At 43.2% G+C, this 19,546-nt stretch overlaps 1 protein-coding gene across 2 annotated transcripts in view; it reads right to left on the bottom strand.

Annotated features, from left to right (window-relative positions):
• Window positions 1-19,546, bottom strand: part of LOC111252659 (irregular chiasm C-roughest protein-like) — a 160,561-nt gene that overhangs the window by 16,014 nt on the left and 125,001 nt on the right. For both annotated transcript variants that reach the window (XM_022810905.2, XM_022810904.2), the window contains exons 6-12: window positions 18,128-18,284; window positions 10,690-10,814; window positions 9,378-9,510; window positions 7,793-7,895; window positions 7,395-7,579; window positions 6,993-7,183; window positions 3,874-4,009 (exon numbers count right to left, since the gene is read on the bottom strand). In XM_022810905.2, coding sequence (XP_022666640.1) covers window positions 3,874-4,009; window positions 6,993-7,183; window positions 7,395-7,579; window positions 7,793-7,895; window positions 9,378-9,510; window positions 10,690-10,814; window positions 18,128-18,284 — 1,030 coding nt within the window. The remainder of the gene's footprint in view (window positions 1-3,873; window positions 4,010-6,992; window positions 7,184-7,394; window positions 7,580-7,792; window positions 7,896-9,377; window positions 9,511-10,689; window positions 10,815-18,127; window positions 18,285-19,546) is intronic.

Here is a 19,546-nt window from a genome sequence, read left to right as displayed (position 1 = left end):
CCCAAGGGTTATTTCTCGAACTCGACCTTGCTCCAGGACTTCTTTTCTGGACCCGCTTTCAGACGTCCCGATGCTCCAGCTCGAGCCGGACTTCCATTTGCTGCTTGTTCATCCTCGTGCCTGTTCACGTTTTCCTCGACTAGATTTTACCTTCCCAGTTCGGTTTTGCCGTGGCAGAAACTTAATCAGAAGGAGCTCCGTACGACATCCTTTTCCTTTCCGGCCTCTGCCGTTTTACTTGTTAACACCGGAATCGCATATATCGAATAGCACGGTTCACAAAATATCACAGGGCCAACACTTGAAATAGGAATAGTTACTTATAGTTTGTAAAACCGGCTACCGTAAAACCATCAAATCGAAACAGAACTAATTCATGGGCGGTTTTTTAAGCAGACTGTTGTCAGAAGTTGCAGTTGGATGTTCTACAAAAGGCCTTATTTCTATCCTTGCCCTAAATTCAAATGATGAGATTGAAAAAGGAGGCGTACTTTAGATCAGAAAAAAGAATGCTCATAGGCACCTTGCAGTAGGAGTGCTTTTCAAATTTTGCCTCTTTGCGGTACGTTTGTAGATTGAGGTCAGGCGTTATAGGAATGGTAATGCGGAGAGCAATACGGCGAAATCGTTTCAAGTATTGCGGCAGAGGTAACGGTGTGGAGATCATTCGCTACTGCACTGTCAAGCAGGCAACGGGAATTCTAAGAGTTGCTCGACTACTAGTGCTATCAATTGTAGAAATTTACACGATATGTTGGTTCTGGGACAAAGTTTCGAGTTCCGACCCGATGGTCGGCCAATCAACGATTGCCTTTTCCCCAATACGCTCAATAAAAACCGGTCAAAGTATGCCTCGACCTGATTATATGGACGTGCCATGCCAGACCGCAATGGGCCGGCCATATCTACACGTATCGTCATTATCATCGTCTGTGACTACCCCTTCTCTCTATCGCTGCCCGTGATGGAGGTTGTTTATACTCTACATATGTGTGTAAAATTTTAGTAGCAGTACTATTCTTATGATGAGTAAATGTAGCTTACAACTCCTTTACAGTATCGTAGCGAAGTTGTCGAAAAAAAAAAAACTAAACATTTTATAGTTATATGCGTACCGACTCTACGATTATTAGAACGCCTATTAGATCAGGAAGCATATATAACTGTGCAAGATATCTACTATCAACTCTGAGAATGAGAATCGCAGCCGATATGCATAGAAAGGGAAGTCCTTGTTCCAAATCTTCTGGCTTAAAGGGTATCCTTACTTTCAATATGATGTAGCTAAGCATAGCTATATATATATATATATATATGTACCGAGACACGATTGATACCCTTTTAGGATTTTAAGGACATCAAAGTATCTGCTGGTTCACACCCTATTTGCATAGCATAGGAATTACTCAAACCGGAGAACGATGTAAGACTCAACAGAAGGCAAACACGAGAGCTATACCACGATGTCGTTACATTCCATTAAGTTAGAATAACCATATCTATTGTGCATATGTCGCACATAAATAATGAGATCCGAGAATGACCATTATAATGTCAAGCAAAGCGCAGCTATTCGAATAGTTCCTACCCATCTAGTACTCAATCCTGATTTGCCTTGCAACTCTACGGAGCACAACAGAAGGGTTAGCATTTAATTTACGATGACAAATAGGAGATAGGTATTCCTTTTTTGAGAGAGACGCCCGCTTCCTTTCAGCATTGGCTATATGGCATAAACTGAGCTAGCGCCCTCGGGGCGAGTTGGAAACTGGCGCCCTTGGAAAGGGAAGGTAAGTTGAGCGTAATTTGGTTTTTTAAATAGCAGACGATTTGGTTAGAAGTACTACTCGTTTCCGCCAAGTCACTTCACTTGCTCGGTGACAATTAATTCGAAATTTTACTTATAAATTCAGAAAACTGAACTGAAGTTAACGCGTGGCTTGCGGAAACGCCACGAACGAGCACGGAAGCAACGCCAGACAGAGAAACGGCAGAGGGCGTGGTGGCCCACCTCGTTGAAGCCGCGCCCGCTCTCAGTATCCGCCTGCCACGAAAGATCGACGGCCGAGATCCAAGCAAAACGTCTAAACGCGGCATCGCTCGTACAGAACGACGAACTATGCATAGGACACGACATGGAAACGACGATGCAGGAATCGGCAATGTGGCACAAACGTCCTTAGTAATCCTGAAAATAGCTGCAGCCACTATCCTATGCGTTAAGAAAACTCTGCTAAGACTGTACGAAGTCTTTCGTGTGTGGCAGTTTGCCTTTGCAACTATTTCATTTCATCAGGCAAAATAAACCAGTTCTCTCAGCTATTTTGGCAAAGAAGTCCTAGCCAGGGCAGCAGTGAACAAATAGCTAACATATACACTACTTCACTGAGATAAATTGCGCTCGTCTACACTCCGCCGTACTAAGTAAGTGTATATAAATAGTATCTACGGGTCTTAACTAGTTAGTAAGTTTTCTCAATTACCAGCGTGTCTGTATGTCACGCATCGTGTTCCAACGGTGTCTCTAGCCATAGTTCCTGCCGATCAGGGCCGGGTTTGTCCTGACTCGAAAATTACACCTTGTTCCTGGTATAAGTGTAAGAAACAAAACTAGTCTGCTGGACCCAGTCGCAGCTGGCGGGCGAATCAAGGAATCGTAAGCGTTCTCATCTTTTGACATAAATCACTAGTAGCGGTGCACATATTGCTGATAAGTGGAAAGTACCCTAAGAAGCGACAAACTTTTTTGGGTTCGCTCATCTGGTGGTTCTCTTTTGTGCATTTTATAATGGGCTTCGTACGCGTGTGAGCAGACCCTCGTTTAATCATTACTGTGACAATGCGAGGCCCATTGTAGTCGATGAAACGACAGGCGAGAAAGCACTCCTCGGCGCTACGAAGCAGCACGCGACAGGAAGCCTTCATCAGGTGCGAGATGTGTGGTGCATTAAACTAATGACGTTAATGACGGGTGCCGGATAAGGCCGATGCTCTTTAAAGCTTCAGTTGCTTCACTGAGATCAGGGGAAATGACTTGCCGTAATGACGGCAACATCGTCAACCTAAGAGTTCCACTGAAGCAGCTTGTTCAGGAAACAAATTCTTTTTGTCATTGCTAGCTCCCTTCGACAAGCCGGCAGACCTGTACAAACGCCACGTCCAACGATGACGATTGGACTTTACGTACATGAAAACTGCCATTCTACCGCTACGCTTTCGAGAGATACCACGAACTTTTCTTAAAGGGTACTATAGGGAGGACGACGATTCGACAATAAAAACCGATACGCGATGCTATCAAGCAGTGAAGCGTCGATCTATGACAGATACCGTTTCGAATCATTCACAGTAGCAATCGAGCATTTCGTCAGAGAACTTGTGTAGTTAGCAAATACCGTTACCAACCAATGTTAAGCTGACACAAGTTCAATTTTATGAATTTTTGGATGCTAAAGACAGCAGAGCTAAATTGCGTATCAAGACCCATCTTTCTGTTCAGCTCCAGCAAACGTATGTATAATTAAATGGATGGATGAATTACATGTCCGACATTAGCTATCTACTATATACTTATATCTATGAGAATTAGCTTCAGTAACGCAACAAAATCGATCATGCCACAAAGTATATTGTTAATTAGCTTAATAATCGAATGAATTATTCAAAATGTGATCATTTTAATTTACTATACTACTCCAGCCGTGGTTTACTCAGCTCAAGTTGTCTGGGATATACAGCAGTAGAGATCATTAACTCGCTCGGTTAACGAATTCCAGAGAATACTTACGTGCAACGTAACAAGTTACCGTTTCGTTAGAAAAACTACATAGTAATAGCATATGAATCTGGTGGCTTGCCAAAAGCTTCGCTTACCTCTGACGTCCAGTTCGACGATGTGCTCGGTGGTGCCGCGGTCGTTTGTGACATTTAAACTGAAACGTCGCGAATCGCCCTTTTGTACACCACGTACGGTCAGACGAGCCTCATAACAATCCTCACGTTCCTCATCCTAACAAATACAAACATGCGCGTTCGTACGACCGCCAGGTTGTCCACGTACGAAGCAATATGAAGCATGGACAGACATATTTGTTAGCTAACCCCAGACAGAGTCGATTTTCATTACCAAATGCTCACTTTCTTGCCCTAGCGGTTGCGTCTGTTAGCGGTTCACAAATCCACTAATATGAAAGAAATTGATTCAGCCTGCGTATATGGTACAATCGTTTTACCGTCAACCCAACGTTGCCACCTAGACGGATTACGACTGTGACAAAAAACAGGTTTAGCACCTAATACTGTTTCATTTACCCTGTTAATACAAAAGCTTGAGCTAGTCTAAATTATCTGACATTGACCTAACATCAAAATGTTCAGGTTGTTTTGACAAGAAAAGCCGTCGGCACAAAAGGAATCATGAATCCCGGACTTCAACACCTCTGCCAGGCAAACACGCCCAAAACAGAGTTTTAGCCATTTAACAATAACACTTGGTACGCTCCTTCCAATAGCTATTTACTGTGATATATTGAGTGCTCATATAATTCTCAAAAGGCAAAACAACCTATGGAGGATTAGCTAAGCTTTTTATCGTTTTTAAGTTAGGCCCATGTTGTTCTCTATACCCATTCCTATCTACCTAGTTGTACGCATTGATTGGAAGTGATAGAGGAAACATTGCGCAGAAATGTATCTCAGAGGAAACCGTACAGCAGTAATTTTTGAATCTAAAATCGTCAACGTTCCCTCAATCCTGCTAGTTCCATCGAGTCCCCGGCCTTCCTAGAAGAGCAGAGATAAAAATGACTCCACCTACCTAACAACAATAGAGAAGCGTCTTATGAAATACAGAATGAAACATTATGTGTGAAGTAAAGCAGTTTTCAAATATGCACTTCTTCCGTCCGTTATTCTTTCCGTCCAACAGTCTGTGGAGACTGTTAGACGGAAAGATGAAAATGCTGATTACGACCGGGAATCCAAAATGGATAATATAGGGCTTTTCAAAGATAATTTTGAGAATGTTGTTCCAACTTAAGAGGAAACTGAAAGATCCTATTTTAATGTATTGTTATATCTACTTGTTTGGTACAACTTATATACCAATAGGACGACGTCATTCGATATCATCATGGTTTCGACCCGATAATTACTCTCGGTCACTTTCAACTGGCTGGAGTCGTACTGGAAGAAGCTTTTTGTTTTCATCTGCGATCGCCCCTTTTCTTTCCTGCATCTTCGTTTATTTCTACTGCTGTCGTTGAGGCGACTGCTGCTGTGAGCACGGCAAATTGGACACGACGGCAAGGTCGGTAAAGCCGAACAGCGGTGCTAAGCCGTCATCGGAAGATTTAGCTTGATCACATTACCACACTAAGACGATTACGCGACCTTTATACACTGGAGTCGGGGGCTTGCCCATTGTAACCAATAGCAACAAAAGGAAACCACCTAGCATACAAAGGCTTTTCTTCTCTTGCCTCGGAGTTGCTCCTCTGCCCCTGCCATTCTTCTACGCACTATTTTTGGGTTTGTACCGTTGACCCCGAGTCTGTTTTCTCCGCCTAGATCAACTTATTCGATTGGCTCGTTCGCTTTTGGGGGGGGGGGGTTCGAACTGAAACGCACAGCATGGTCAGCTGGCACAGCTCGTTGTGTGCTATTCCTCTGGGTATTGACGATATGTGGCCAGGTTGACCTCAGTCGCTATTATTCATGATCTTATAGCTTATATGTAGACTGTTCCTGTGTATGAAAACCGACGTAGATGCTTTACACCGTGTTCCAGTGTTTCGTTTAAAGCTGCTCATCCCAGTTCAAAAACGTGCCAAAGGCCGGAAGAGGTAATGAAACAGAACTTCAGCAGAGCGCCATTACTTATTCTTGTCCTAATAACAGGACATGGAAACATATATCGACAAGATATCGGCTGTATAGACTGTATAGTACTGAACTTTGAACAATTGGTGGACAGGTCGAAAATGTATAAGGAGAACGCAAACGCGCCGGGAAAAGCGACACGGGATGCTTTACGACGATCCCGAGTGGAATAAGCAAAACCGATGCGTTATACGACTGTGCTGTTACTTTCACGTGCTGGGTTTTTACTACAGTAACATTTCTCTAATCACCGTTTTTGTGACGACTGTTGCTTCCAATATGGAAGTCGTTGATGTAAACGTAGTCGTCTTCGTCGTTGTTTTAGAGAGATAACTGACACCGCGTTATCCTAGCTGCCAAATGGATGCCCCAAGGGAGGTGGCATATTAGCCCGCATTCCTTCTTTTCTTCGACTGCTGATAGTGCATTTGCTGCCTTTGGCAGACCGATCGATTGCACCGCCAACGAGAATGACTGCCCTCAGCAGCAGTAGTTCTGCTGATGGTAGTGATGGAGTGCGACGCCGGGGCAAAACCGAAGGATGCACTATCTGCTTGAGCACGCCACAGCCACTGCTCACGTGCCGAAGCCACTTGTAGACGTAAGGCACGTCAGACCCGTGGAAGCCATAGCCGCGACACGGTTGTCGTCGTAACCACAGCAACAGAAACTAGAGATGGACCGTTATACTAGAGCCAGTACGAAGGGAACGAGTATGATTTACCATACAGCTGTATTCTTATATTCCGCATAAACTTGTGCTATATAAATAGCGGGAAAAACCTACATCTCACTCAGTGCTGACATATCGTCAGAATGACGAAAGAAGACAGGCATACAGACGTAGAAAAGACGGAAAGTCTGCCATACTCGGCCTAGTTTGCCGCTTTGTATATAGTAAATAACAGAAACCAGAACTACTACTGTCATAAGATTTAAAGGCTTGCCTCTCCGAGAGATAGCTAGATTGGCATTGTGTCAATATCTATATTTGATATCGATAACAACGTAACACTAAGACAAAGGTCTTTCCGAAAGTAGCCCATTAGCTTCGTATCATTTCGTCATTTTAGTGGGGGACAGACAAAAGTGTGTCGTAGTTGAGTACTTACAGCGATGAGGGGGTCTGCAACATATCTGAAGAGAGTTTTTCCGGCTAACAATGACTGACTACCCCAACTCCATGTGACGTCACGTGGCCTAGGATCTGCGCAAAAGAACACAGCTAACAAGGCATCGTCGTCGCTTCCCGCCACCACACGATCGCGCGTACGGGAATGTTCTGTCATTACCTGTGGGGGACCTGTTAAAGGAACGTTGTCTCAGAGTGAAATCTCGAATTTAGGCCGTCCTGTATAAAAATGTAATATTTCTAACGAGCTGCTGTTACAATAGATGATAGCGCTTGCTACTGGGATAGTTATTGGTGGAAAATAATCCAGGTTCACAAAAGAATTATGGTTTTCAACTAACGACTACGAAAATATAGTGAAACAAAGGTCGTTCATTCCTACCCTTAATGTCCACCCGTGCTTCCTGCGACTGTACGCGATAAAGCTTTCCTTTTATCTCGTTGGCCGCTTCACAGATATAAACTCCCTGATACGCGTAACTAGCATTGCTCACCACGAGGGTGGACTCGCGACCTCGCATATTCCATACCTTCGGGTCCCGTCCGAACCGCTGGAGCCAGCTGATCCTGAGGATGACGAAGCGCGGCTAAGTTACTGTTATTTACATTTCTGACGTAATGTTCGATTAGCATTGAAAGAACTGAAGAAACAACGCTGGATGAACTATTCAAGCCCAAGTTCCTGTATTTTTATCTTTATGAATTAGCACATGCATCAGCGTAAAACGGAACATAACTGTAAGACCAACTGTCTGAACACAAACGATTACGACCACGTACTTCGGTGTGGGATTGCCTTCCGCTACACAGGTGAGTCTAATCTGTTCCTTCATGTCGAAGGTGAGAGGTGAGGGCGGCTCGATCCTCACTATCCTCGGCTTGTCTGAAAATTCAACGGTTCGACAGTCAGTCAAGAAGCCACTGTGTGATTCTTGTTGAATTCTCAATGTTCCTGAGACTGAAGATGCCATTCGCCGCATCATAAAATGTTCCCTTTAAACACCCCCCCACCCACCGCTGTGTGCATACACGGGTCGAAAACCTTTCTGCATAAAACTTCATTCGAATTATTAATTATCAAATTAAGGCTCCTGGCGTTTGTCTTCTATGCAAGAGGCCAGAAGATCTAAATTGACAACGAGAAGAAGGCCAGTGATGAACCTGTCACACATTCACGAACTCAGTCGATAGGTCTTATACCACCATAGCCCCTGCACAGGAAAGGCACACTATAAGCGATAACAGCGAAATAAATGAGTTACTTAGATTAGTGACTGGCAGAGTAGTGGCGACGGTGGCGGTGCTGCTGCTGCCAGTTTAGCCCCCGGGGTAGACGATCGTAGTGGAAAGAGCCATGCGAGTGTGAAAATAATCTCGCTAGCTGGCTTATCGAGTAATTTTTACTCAATCCGCAGCTCAAGAGTACAATAAACGAAACCTCATCGAAACACAGGTTGGTCGGCTGGCTAGCCACTTACAGAGGCTGTAGCCCGAGCTCCGCTTTCTCTTCATTTATTAGCAACCATACGATTGTTCTCAGCGGACTAAGCATACATGACCGCTATCCATTGTGCTATAATCACGCACCCCAGAACCAGTCTCCTCCGGCAACGTCTGTTCGTTAATTTTTATTAGAAAAAGCTAGGAGCGAATATGGGAAAACGCCTTTGATGTTTTTCACCGGTTTTTTTTTATTCAATCATCATCAGTAGAAAGTAATTGACTGTACCGTATACGTTTCAGTCCCGCTAACATAACAGAAAAGCCCATTGAGACGAACGTCACGAGACGTAATAGCGCGCACTGGATCCACACGTGTACTCGTAGGATAGTGACACTAATCATACATCTGATTAAGGCCGTACTAGCAGCAAAAGCTTACGAGAATATCGGAGTCGGTAAAAGTTGTGGAAACTTCTGATGCCACAACTTACCATAGGATATGTACCTATCATCGAAATGAAGTGGAGCTTCATTATGTAATGCAGGTTGGTTGAAGCGGATTGTAATTGATCAACGACATGCCAAATGACGTAACGCGCTCTGACGCACGTATAATCTATTTGGCTTATCAAATTTTCCTGATTCAATGTACATTTGAGGTAACACTGAAAATCAGATTTTGCGACTTGTAGGTTATCTTCTAACGTTGCATCTGGTGGCCGGCTGTTTGCGGCGCGGGACGGTCAGGCCGTTGTGTTTATCGACATAGTTATATGTAACACGTAGCAGGATTTGACCTAGTCTCCCCCTAAGGCGCCTTTTAAAAAGGTCGTACATTTACGCAATACTCCATCTGAATGCAATTTCTCTGAAATAGAATTTGATTTCTAACTAAAGTTGGTTTCATTATTGTTTAGCTTACACTTTACGTCCACAACGACCTGCATCTCCGGAGAGTCCCCCATATCGTTTTTAGCCGAACAAGAGTAAACCCCAGAGTCGGAGCGTTGTACCGCCCGGAATGAAATCCGTTCCTTGATATCGAAGATGGACGCCTGAAATGTGTGATTTATTGTAAATGAAACTGTTCGTATTCTGGCAAGCTATACAGTATTAAGACAGAGTGCACGCCCAGCGGAACTAGATGCTTTCGTAGAACAACCGCATTTCCTCCTGAATCCTTTAAGTAATTATTTACATATTTTCGCAAGAATTACGCTAATTTGTGGTTGTTCAGAAGGTTTGAATGTGACTAGGGTCTAATGGATACGCGTACAGCGTAATGGGACAGTCAATTTCATTAGTAGGGAAACTTAATTAAATGTATGATGTGTAGCACAGGGGGCAAACGTAACCGCTAACTACATTAGGAACTCAGTTTAATTATTAAATTGCTATTAATTTGTTTCTGGACGGTTCTATCGAAACGGGGTTTTCTCATCACATATAGTGATCCGCTTGCCCCTAAATGTTTCATTTTCTTGTGGGGCAATTAGGACTGAAACATACAAACAGTTATTTCCGTTTCTGTTTCTCAATCGAATTGTCTTTACCCTATCGACCGTGAGGATTGCATCGTTTCTGATGATTTTAAATCGGACCTTCGATGAGGTGAGAAGAGCCGATTTTCGGCGAAGAGTCCCGATAATAACATAGGAAATGTTTTTTAAACATCATAACTCAAACATTTATATAGTTAACGTTTATACTATTAGAGCAGTACGCTATGATTTTGACACGTGGCCTTTCTCCATAGGTTTATATAAATTTGTATAGATGTGTTAATATTTCCGTACGATTGATTCGTTGCAGCAGGAAGATAGACGAGATTCTTCGAACACCAAGCAATTATCTAGTTCTAATGTAGATTTTTTACATTGAATATTAGTAGCATAGAGACGAAAGTGTTCCGTAAACATGTCTGGAATTAACCGTACCGTCGCAAAGTGTCATCAATAAAACGGTAGTCCGACCAACGAAGACACTCAACAAGAAACCAATTTATTTCTACTAAGGATGGTGCAATCAAGCCTCAGCGCCTATAGATGATCAGCCGTAAGATCTGATTAACTTCGCCCCTTAGGCACGCTCAGCAACGTGATGAAATTTAATGAACCACGGCTGCATATAAATTATATTTATGAAGCTGAAAAATTAGGTCCTATTTATTATAGCCTCTATATAGTTGGATTGAAATATATGTTGCGCGCTGATTCGAACCGCGCCATGCGTACCTGACCGGATTTTCTCCACACAATGTTTGCCGGTGGATTTGCATCTGCCACGCAACGTAATGTCAGATTGGCACCCTCCTCGATATCTTCGCGAGAGTTTCCTTCCAAACGTGCCGTCGGTCGGTCTGAAAGGGTTTATAGTAGACAATATTAGTGAACGATATATACTACAACGCAAATGTGATTGAATAAAGTAACATATCGTTAATAATGAGGCTAAGAGTGAAAAGTCGATCTAATCGTGTCGATATATATAACGCCGGAGACTTCGTTTTTTTAGGGTATAGGTTTCTCGCTTGTTAACATTTGGAGAAGTCGATGAGTAGGAACGATGTAGAAAAACGATGAAATAAATAAGCACATTGCATGCAATGAGTTTTTTCTCATCGTGACCCAAAATGTACCGTTTGCCTGTGCCTAACTGATTTCCGCAATTGGGCTTGTTCTTTTTCGCGAACGGCAAGAGCTTCATTGCGTACGTCGCCAAAAGAGAGAAGAAGGCAGTGTTGGCTGCCTGAAGGATCTAATCGGTTCATCATTTGTTCCGTGCACTCGTTAAGTCGTCCGACAATATCAAGGTAGTTCCGACAGTGACCTGCAAGATACGCGTCTTCTAAGATGATCTTACAGCGGAAAACCTCGAACAACCGGATCGCGTCAAAGACTCCTTTTTCAAATGAGCACTGTGACTAGACGCAGCGATCCGAAATTGCCCTATGGGTGCACTAGGCAACTTGCGGCTGCTGTCTCAGAACATATGTCGTTGCTGTGAGCTCCCAGCAAAGGAACCTTAGGAATTGGCAGCAAATATTCGTGAAGATCGCAGAGTCTTCGCGTCGGGTGCGATGAAAACTAGCAAGTGGAAGATAAATTGTGTACACAAGCATGTGGTCCAGCACAGACTTTGGGTTTCAACGAGTCCGACAGCACTTGTAGGTGCCGTAAATGAGAGAGAAACTACGATACCGCCTTTAGGGCATCTAGCAAAGCTTTTACACTTGTTTCTACAAATTATAACTTACGTGTTTTGAAACGTTTTAAGTAGTTCTATTAAGATATTACGTCGCTGGTTCATATATGTGGAATCTTTGACTGTGACCAGTAAAAATGAATGAATGAAATTTGATTGATGTTTAGTGCTGCTGCTATTGTGTCGCAGAATGCAGGCTTCATTTTGTACGTTCCGTGTTATGTTTTGAATAAAGCTTGTCCATCTGCATCTGTTCTCATTACTAAGGAAGACATTCTAATATTACACCGTAGAACAGCAATAGTTTATCGTATGATTTATAATAGCTGGACGTTTGAGGGTCGTTAAGTTCTCCAGCTTTCTAAATTGGTATTCATTATAAAGGAACATTTTGACTTGTAAGATCGGATGTAGAAAATCGTTCGTAGCCGCACAGACCAGTCTGGTCTAGACCGAATATATGACAAAACAAAAAAACAGCATACTAGAAGTTTTCTCTATTGGTGCTATAAATTTGTCATAGGCAAGACAAACATCTGTCGGTCAATCTGTAAGATGACATTTTTTTCTTTATAATAAATCTTCGCTGCAGCATTAGGCTATGTAAAACTTATAGAAAAATCTACTGCCTACACGGCCTTGTTTAGTTTCGTTCTGCAACATAAACATGACATTTCGTGTGTACGCCTCATAGTAGATGTGTATCTGTTGGTGAAGTTACCTTGGAGACACAACAAGTGGTCTGCTTTTTCTCAGTCAACTTGAAGTGTTCAGTCTAAATGGGGAGATATTTTCAGTTGTATAGATTTATCGTTTTCATTTTGTCACCGACCTGCTCCTTCCTGCTCTCAATGAGCCATTCAAGCTTCTGAAGTCATTTTTCTGTCGACCCCGTCAGTCTGTGTAACTATTGTGGTGATTCATTCCGTCTGTTCTGTCTCACTTACGCCCTCTTGTAATGCGGTCTCGCAGCCAAACGTTTCATTTGTCAATCTAATACTTTAATAGAACTTATCTATAGACCTACACACTTCCTATACAAGGACATGAGTGTTACAGAGCTACAGAACGGTGGTGACGAAGCAGAAAAACCTGATCTAGCAGAATGCGTCATCTGTGTTAACGAAACGACAGAGCAGACAAGTCGATAGTCTCGGCGACTGCGCGCTTTTGAAAACACATGGAATGGTTTGATAACGTTATGTACGCTACTATCCCAGCCTAGCCAGAGCCCTCCGATCTGTACTAGTGGGTCGGTCATAGCAAAGCGACGGTATTGGAGTACGGTCTGGTGCCAATTCGTTTTTTATATGACTCAACCGCTACCACTTCTGCCCCACTGCTACTGCGGCTGCCGTTGTCGAAAGGGGCTTTTACATCTACGATAGCCTCATCAGAGCCCAATCGTTAAAGGGAGTTGTTGGCTAGTTTACCACCACCACAGGATGCAGTCAGGCTATCATATATCCTTGCCAACAGAGCAGGATCTTGGCGTGTTCACCCCAGCCAGAATACCCACTGCCTACAGCCTGCCTCCGCTTTTTTCAAGCAAACCACTACTATCGGCGCCACCACTTTTGAACAATGCGTTCCTAGGGAGCATGTATTGAAGCAACATTTTTGTTCAGAGTCCACAACCGTATTATAGCGGTCCAAGCAAGCTGAAGAGATGAGGTGCGACGTCACAGACGGCGAGCTCGTAAAGCTCCTTGGTCCTTCATTTAGGAATGGGTTGAACCTGAAAGAATGACGAGCCCCTTAGTCGCTTCAGTTAGTCACTTCACGACTTCGAAGTGATGACGGTGAGGGTGCCGACACTACCAAAAACATTTTGTCTAAAGTATTGAATACTGGTAGCGGTCATTGTTTTTTTTTTACTATAGAAAATCTGTTGGACGTACATGAACGTGGTAGGCGGGTAAAGCGCCAGCCTTTAGTGGTCGCCGCCTCCTTAAAAGCATATACCTCTCCTTTTTCGCCCAGATACCCTCGCGGCTGGCCGCGTCCGTACGCACAACAACAACGTACGTGAAAACAGTTTCTGAGACAAGTTTTGCAGGCAAGTGAACCAGTAATACTACAGTTGCTACAAATGGCTTGGCTACTGCTGGCTCTGCTCGCAGCCAACTTCTAAGCAGTTTCGCAATTTTAGTCGTTTTCAGGCTTCTTTCGGAAGTCCGCTGCTGGCCGCCCCTTGGAATGTGCCGACGAAAAAGAACCCTTTATTCTCACCCTTGTCCCTTTCCCCTACTAGACAGCCCTGTCAACGCACATTTGCTCCTTCTGCTAGCTCCTTTTATGTATGAGGACGAGATGAGAGAAGAACTAAACAACGGGAACCGAGGCCATTCCCGTGCAGCCCTGTATAACGGAAGTCTCCTGTATCAATGGGGCCGGTTGAGAGTCAACGAAGGATACCGGCGTTAGTACCAGCGGACTATGGCTCTTCGCTTGACGCTGGTGCTCCTGCTGGTGCCATCGATTTCTACGCCTAAAATGAAGCGTGGCCTTATAGGATGACTTGGGGATTGAGCATCGGCCAGCGGCTAGATAGGGTATGAGGCGGTGGCGGTACGGCAAAACATACGGAGCGTAAGGATTTGGGACGTGGGGTAACGCCGAGGATATAGTGGTTGGAATACGGTGAAACGTCTGCTATTTCAACCGGATGGCTCATAAGCGACTTGCGTCGAAGTAGTGCGGGTACGAACGTATGCAATCCTGCGTGCAGCTGCTACTGCTGAAGGTACTTCGCCAATCGGATGGTTGTTAAGTAAAAAAATACAAGACGGCATCAGCACATGTATTTTTGAACACCGCCATCGTATTCAAGCCAACGCAGTCAAGGCTGACAGCGTCTTTTTTCATTGTCAGTCTTTCTCATAATCCCGTCTTACTCCTCATTTGTGTAGACGGAGATCGATGTATGGCATATACAGTTTTTTTCCATCGTCAAATCCACTTTGTATTTGCCGGGCTCTTTTGTGTGTCGACTATTGCCACTAGGCACTTTAGAACACGTAGCTATATACATTCATAGCCGGGACTACGTATATGTAGGTGTACAGCATATGCAGTTCTATACATACATCAGAAAATCTTACGAGAACAAGAACGAGAGAGACAAGGGGAGATGACGCTTAGTAGTCCTGGCAAAGCGGCGAGGGAGAACCCTTTAGGATTGGAGAAACCGGCATACTTTGTGGACGTCGCACCTTTATCTCTCCCAATACTCTCCAGTGGGATATGTAGCCGGAATTGAAATCGGCTTTTTGCTCGAAGCCGCTTTCCGTTGCTCTTTGCCTTCTGAATATCTATATCTTCCTAAAGGTAGTCCAAAGTAGGTCGGGCTGTTGTGATGGCGCAATGGCGATTCGAATAGAGAAAGAATAAAGCGCGACCGTTTCTAATTGAAGGAAAGCTAACTGCAAGGCCACCCTTGCACGGCAACACGACAAGACAGAAAGAAAAAAAGAAAAACAAATATACGCCCCAGTATCGTTGTCAACTAAACATATGGTCATAAGCTGTTAGAGTATCAGAGGGTTCAAGCATACTCATAAGTGACAAGATCACCGAAAGTGATCTAGCTGCGCCAGCTGGCAGCTGCGCGACGGCTTTTACTTAGATGGTCTACAATTCTTTATTGATCATATTGATAACAACACAGCTCTCACGATGACGAGTATGGCTATAAGCTCGATACATTTACAGGGGTTACGTGATAACTTTGTTCACCTGGTGTGGGCACGTATATATTTGGTATCAAATACAAATATATAATTAAATAATATATGGCCATTTCATGAAAAACAGTACTTGATGCCAGCTATTGGACGCTGGACCTTGAATCTTCGAAGTACAGCTCTGTTAATCTAAATTTGTGACGCAAATAGATACGTCGTAGTGCAGGTCACAACTTCCGAATGAATACGTGGGTCAATGGGTCTGATGCTAGCCAATGTTTATAGTTAGTAGTTATGAATAAAAAAAAAAAGTGTTCTTTTCACCGTGAAGTACTTCTTACGTTTTTTTTTTTCTCCACTTTAAACATCGTATCCTATCTATTTTTAAACATTTAGGGCTTTTGGACTAGTTTACGGCTTCTCCTCGCAAATCGTAAAGCAGACGCTCGCATAGCCACTCCTAAACGCTGCAGTAAGATTCATCAAGAGCTCAAAAGACTTCAAGCACCATTCAGCTGGGTTGCTGCAGCCACGCCTCTACATAATGTGAATGAATCGCCCATCGTCACTCGGTTTAAAGAACGCCAGTTGTGGGTTTTTAGAAGCTAAGCGTTACTGAATGCTTACCACCTCTTTCGATGCCAAAGACCATCATAACAGTGAAGCTGAATACCTCAGTGAAGCCTAAAACATAAAACTTTGTCACGAAGATAAAGTCAGCACGATGTATTCATGTACGTCAATTAAACATCAATTCAGTCGCTCAGGCCACGTAGGCTGACCGAGGCCTTTTAGCATCCGGTAATGTTAGCGTCTTTGTGGACGCGTATAACGCTTTGGCCATAACACATGTGAGGGAAGACTGCAAGGTGTTCGCATCGGTAGACACGACGATAGATTGTTTGGAGCTGGACATCTCAGCTTAGGAGGCCAATCGCACACTATGAGATTTTTGCTGATGTGACATTGGAAACAGACAATCTCCGAAATATGGCAACAGTTTGCTTACAAACGAAGAATTTGTGTGAAGTGTTAAGGAAGGGGGAGGGATAAATACAGCCTTCAAGGGGCTGCAAGTTTAATGTAGCTTTAAGGAGGCTTTGTTTCTCGTTTTATTGCTCCCCAAGGTCTGAAATATCGAAGGCGTTTGCCGTTTGTGCTCTTTATACATCCATTATAGCCCCTTACAGGTATCCTCTTGATGCATGACTCCCCACAGCCGACCTTGTACTGCATCCCGCGTCAGCGAAGACGCTGTCCGTGTTCGCCATCAGTGATCGTCCTTGCCGCTAAATAGCCAGATATAACTATTGCTTTCTTCTAGTTAGTTGATACTGAGCAGAAACCTCAGGCAAATTGCACGAGACGTCAGATGCACCGGTACGAAGCACTCCAGACCGTAAGTATCATAAGAACAATAACATATTTGCTGCTTAGCTCTAAATCATCATGGCGGGGTGCTTGGATAGTCTCTTCCGCGCACTGACCTTCACTACTTTCCAATGCTTTGGCGGGAACGGGCCCGGCCGATCTCGGTGCTGTGAGATAGGGAATTGGAAATCATGTACTCTGTACTTAGAGTGGTTTATGCAATTATCGTTTTTTATCAATAAAATTGTTAGACTCCGTGGAACTTATAACCATCATAATAGCTAACCATGAGTTAAAGCAGTCCCTAATTGGGCCGTTCTTTCTTACCGATTTCGGGAACATATAGAGGCTGAATGTTTTAGCACTTCTAACGCTACATATATACATTAATGGGATCTTTTCAATCTGCAAGTTCACACGTCTTTCTTTTATCCACATTTTTATTTTATCGAAAAAAAAAAAGGGCTTTCTTAGGCGTTGGTATCGATTCTTCTGTAAGTAACCCAATTACCCGGAGCGAAAATAGCCCGTCCTGCAGGTAAACCTTCCTTCTCCATTGCTAATACATTGTATGTGATGGTAATTGATGATAACAATAATAATAATAATGTCGTATCTGAAGGGCACGTACAAAACAGGCGTCATTGAACAATGTACAAGACATAGCTATACACATATATATGTGTATACAAACCAGGGCTGTACGCAGCCAACGCTAGAAATCCGTACAACTCTCATGAACCAATGTTGCTTCTCTTTGGAATAACTCTATCCCCTGTGCCCGGGTTTCCGATTTGAAATTAACCCGCTTTCTAGACTGTGTCGATCATACACCCTGAAAGGTCATTCATGCCACTCAATGGGCATCACTGAGCTAAGTCGACTGCAACGCGAGGGCCTATACGGGGCAGAAAGTACGAATATTATCTATGTCAGAAGCGTGCAGAATAATTTTAGTTGTAACGTAGCGACTTATTGACGGGATTGTTCTGATCTAATTTTTGGTTCAAGTATCAATGCCAGATTAGCTCGGCCAGGTATTCTTGCACAGAAATTATCACTGATCGAAAATTGGGAGTGATCAGTGATACAATCCGTCAATCAACATCGAGGAGAAAAGCACAACCCGGTCATACACAAGTTCAGACTGTGCTTGATGGTGATGGGAATCTTAAAAGAGCCAACTAATAAGCATACGTCTTCAAAACGGACCGTGAAGCTATTTCAAGTTCGAGTGTGAGAAATCGTTTGATGAGGAGGTTTATTTCTAAAGCAATGCCACAAATTCTAACTGCTTATCTATTCTTGAAATTAACGTTGCCTCTGGATCAAATTTACCGCGACAGCCGACGTCCATCTTCATTTGAATTTGTAATTGCTTTAGGGCAACTGGCGATAACGCTCTACTCACACATGACATCAAGAGAAACAACGATTTCTTTGTATGCCGTTGCCGTAAGCTGGTGAGAATTGTCGAGCCTGATAGAATCGAGTGACGGATGGCTTGAGCTGGCATCTGCATATGCCCCATGATATGCCCGACACGAGAGCGTTCGGCTATTGTCCGCCTGAAACCATGATGAACGATTGCTATATATTAGTAACGTTAAATAAGAATCATTTTTAGAGCCGGCAATCTTTAGAAAAAAAAATTCGTATAATTACTGTATTTAGTTAACAGCTCACATTCGAGATTATTACCTTTTTTGCAACGCATTTCCAGGACTATTAAATGCTGCTTCACAAATCGACGCATCATAAATCATTGTATGTACAAGAAGAAAATACGCAAAAACATACAAGTATATCGTTTAGCAGTCATAGGCACGAATGCAGGCTACTCTTATTGTTGGACACATTGTAGTCATTTGGGTGCGAATAGAACCATAGGACCAAGTAACGCAGGACGCGAACATGGTAATGAGAAAAATATACGAGAGACATTTGCGTTGAAGCAAGCGCATCTTTCTTTTTATTACGTCACGGGTTCGTTTATCGTGTCTACTCAAGTACGTTGGGTGAGTTCCACGGGTTCTTCTCAGCCAATAACAAAACCTTTAAACCCGACTCATCAGGGTGACGGATCGAAACAGAGGAGACCCGCGTAATCTTTAAGGGAATTTCCAAGGAAAACTCTCATCTGCTCGGGATGTTTCTCGTCCTTTGGAGAAACGTATGAACGTATCACATGGATCTATGTTTCAACCCGTTGGAACTTATGATTCACTCAATGTCACCAATGCTCAGCTTCTAACTCCTAACATAGGAGTGACTCTATATACATGTATGTCTCACAGACGAAGAGTAATCCAGTAAAAGAAATTTGGCAGTGCCTCGCTTATGCAACTTAAATAATGGTATAATATTATATAAGAGTTCCATCGCCAAAGCCGTTACACAACACTTGCGCCGTATGCTATTTCTACGTAAAGCACTTTATCTATTGCATTAAGTTAGATTATTTTTTTCTACAATGTTAATTTGTGGACATTTTATTTATCTTATATTATCTTAATATAGAGCTTTAATAAGTACTAACGTTGCACCCAGGGCAAGCGCCCAGAGACGAAGCTACAGGCGCAAAATTCATCCTGGCTAACATTTCAAATCGTTGTCGATGATAAACAATGGATCGTCATGCATCAGTTCGATATTATAATAACAAAAGCTTCGTATTAGGGAGGGTCTGGCCAGAAGGCCGCAATTCTGCCCAAGAAAGACCAACGACCACCATAGATGACAATTTATATACGAATTTTCCAACAACTACATGTAAATAAGATTTTTATATATTATAAATATACATACATATATATATATATATATATAC

This window comes from Varroa destructor, unplaced genomic scaffold (genome assembly GCF_002443255.2).
Source record: "Varroa destructor unplaced genomic scaffold, Vdes_3.0 BEIS01000006.1, whole genome shotgun sequence".
Taxonomy (NCBI): domain Eukaryota; kingdom Metazoa; phylum Arthropoda; class Arachnida; order Mesostigmata; family Varroidae; genus Varroa; species Varroa destructor.
The sequence above is the reverse complement of the archived record's forward strand: the minus strand, read 5'-3'. Positions and strand labels throughout refer to the sequence as shown.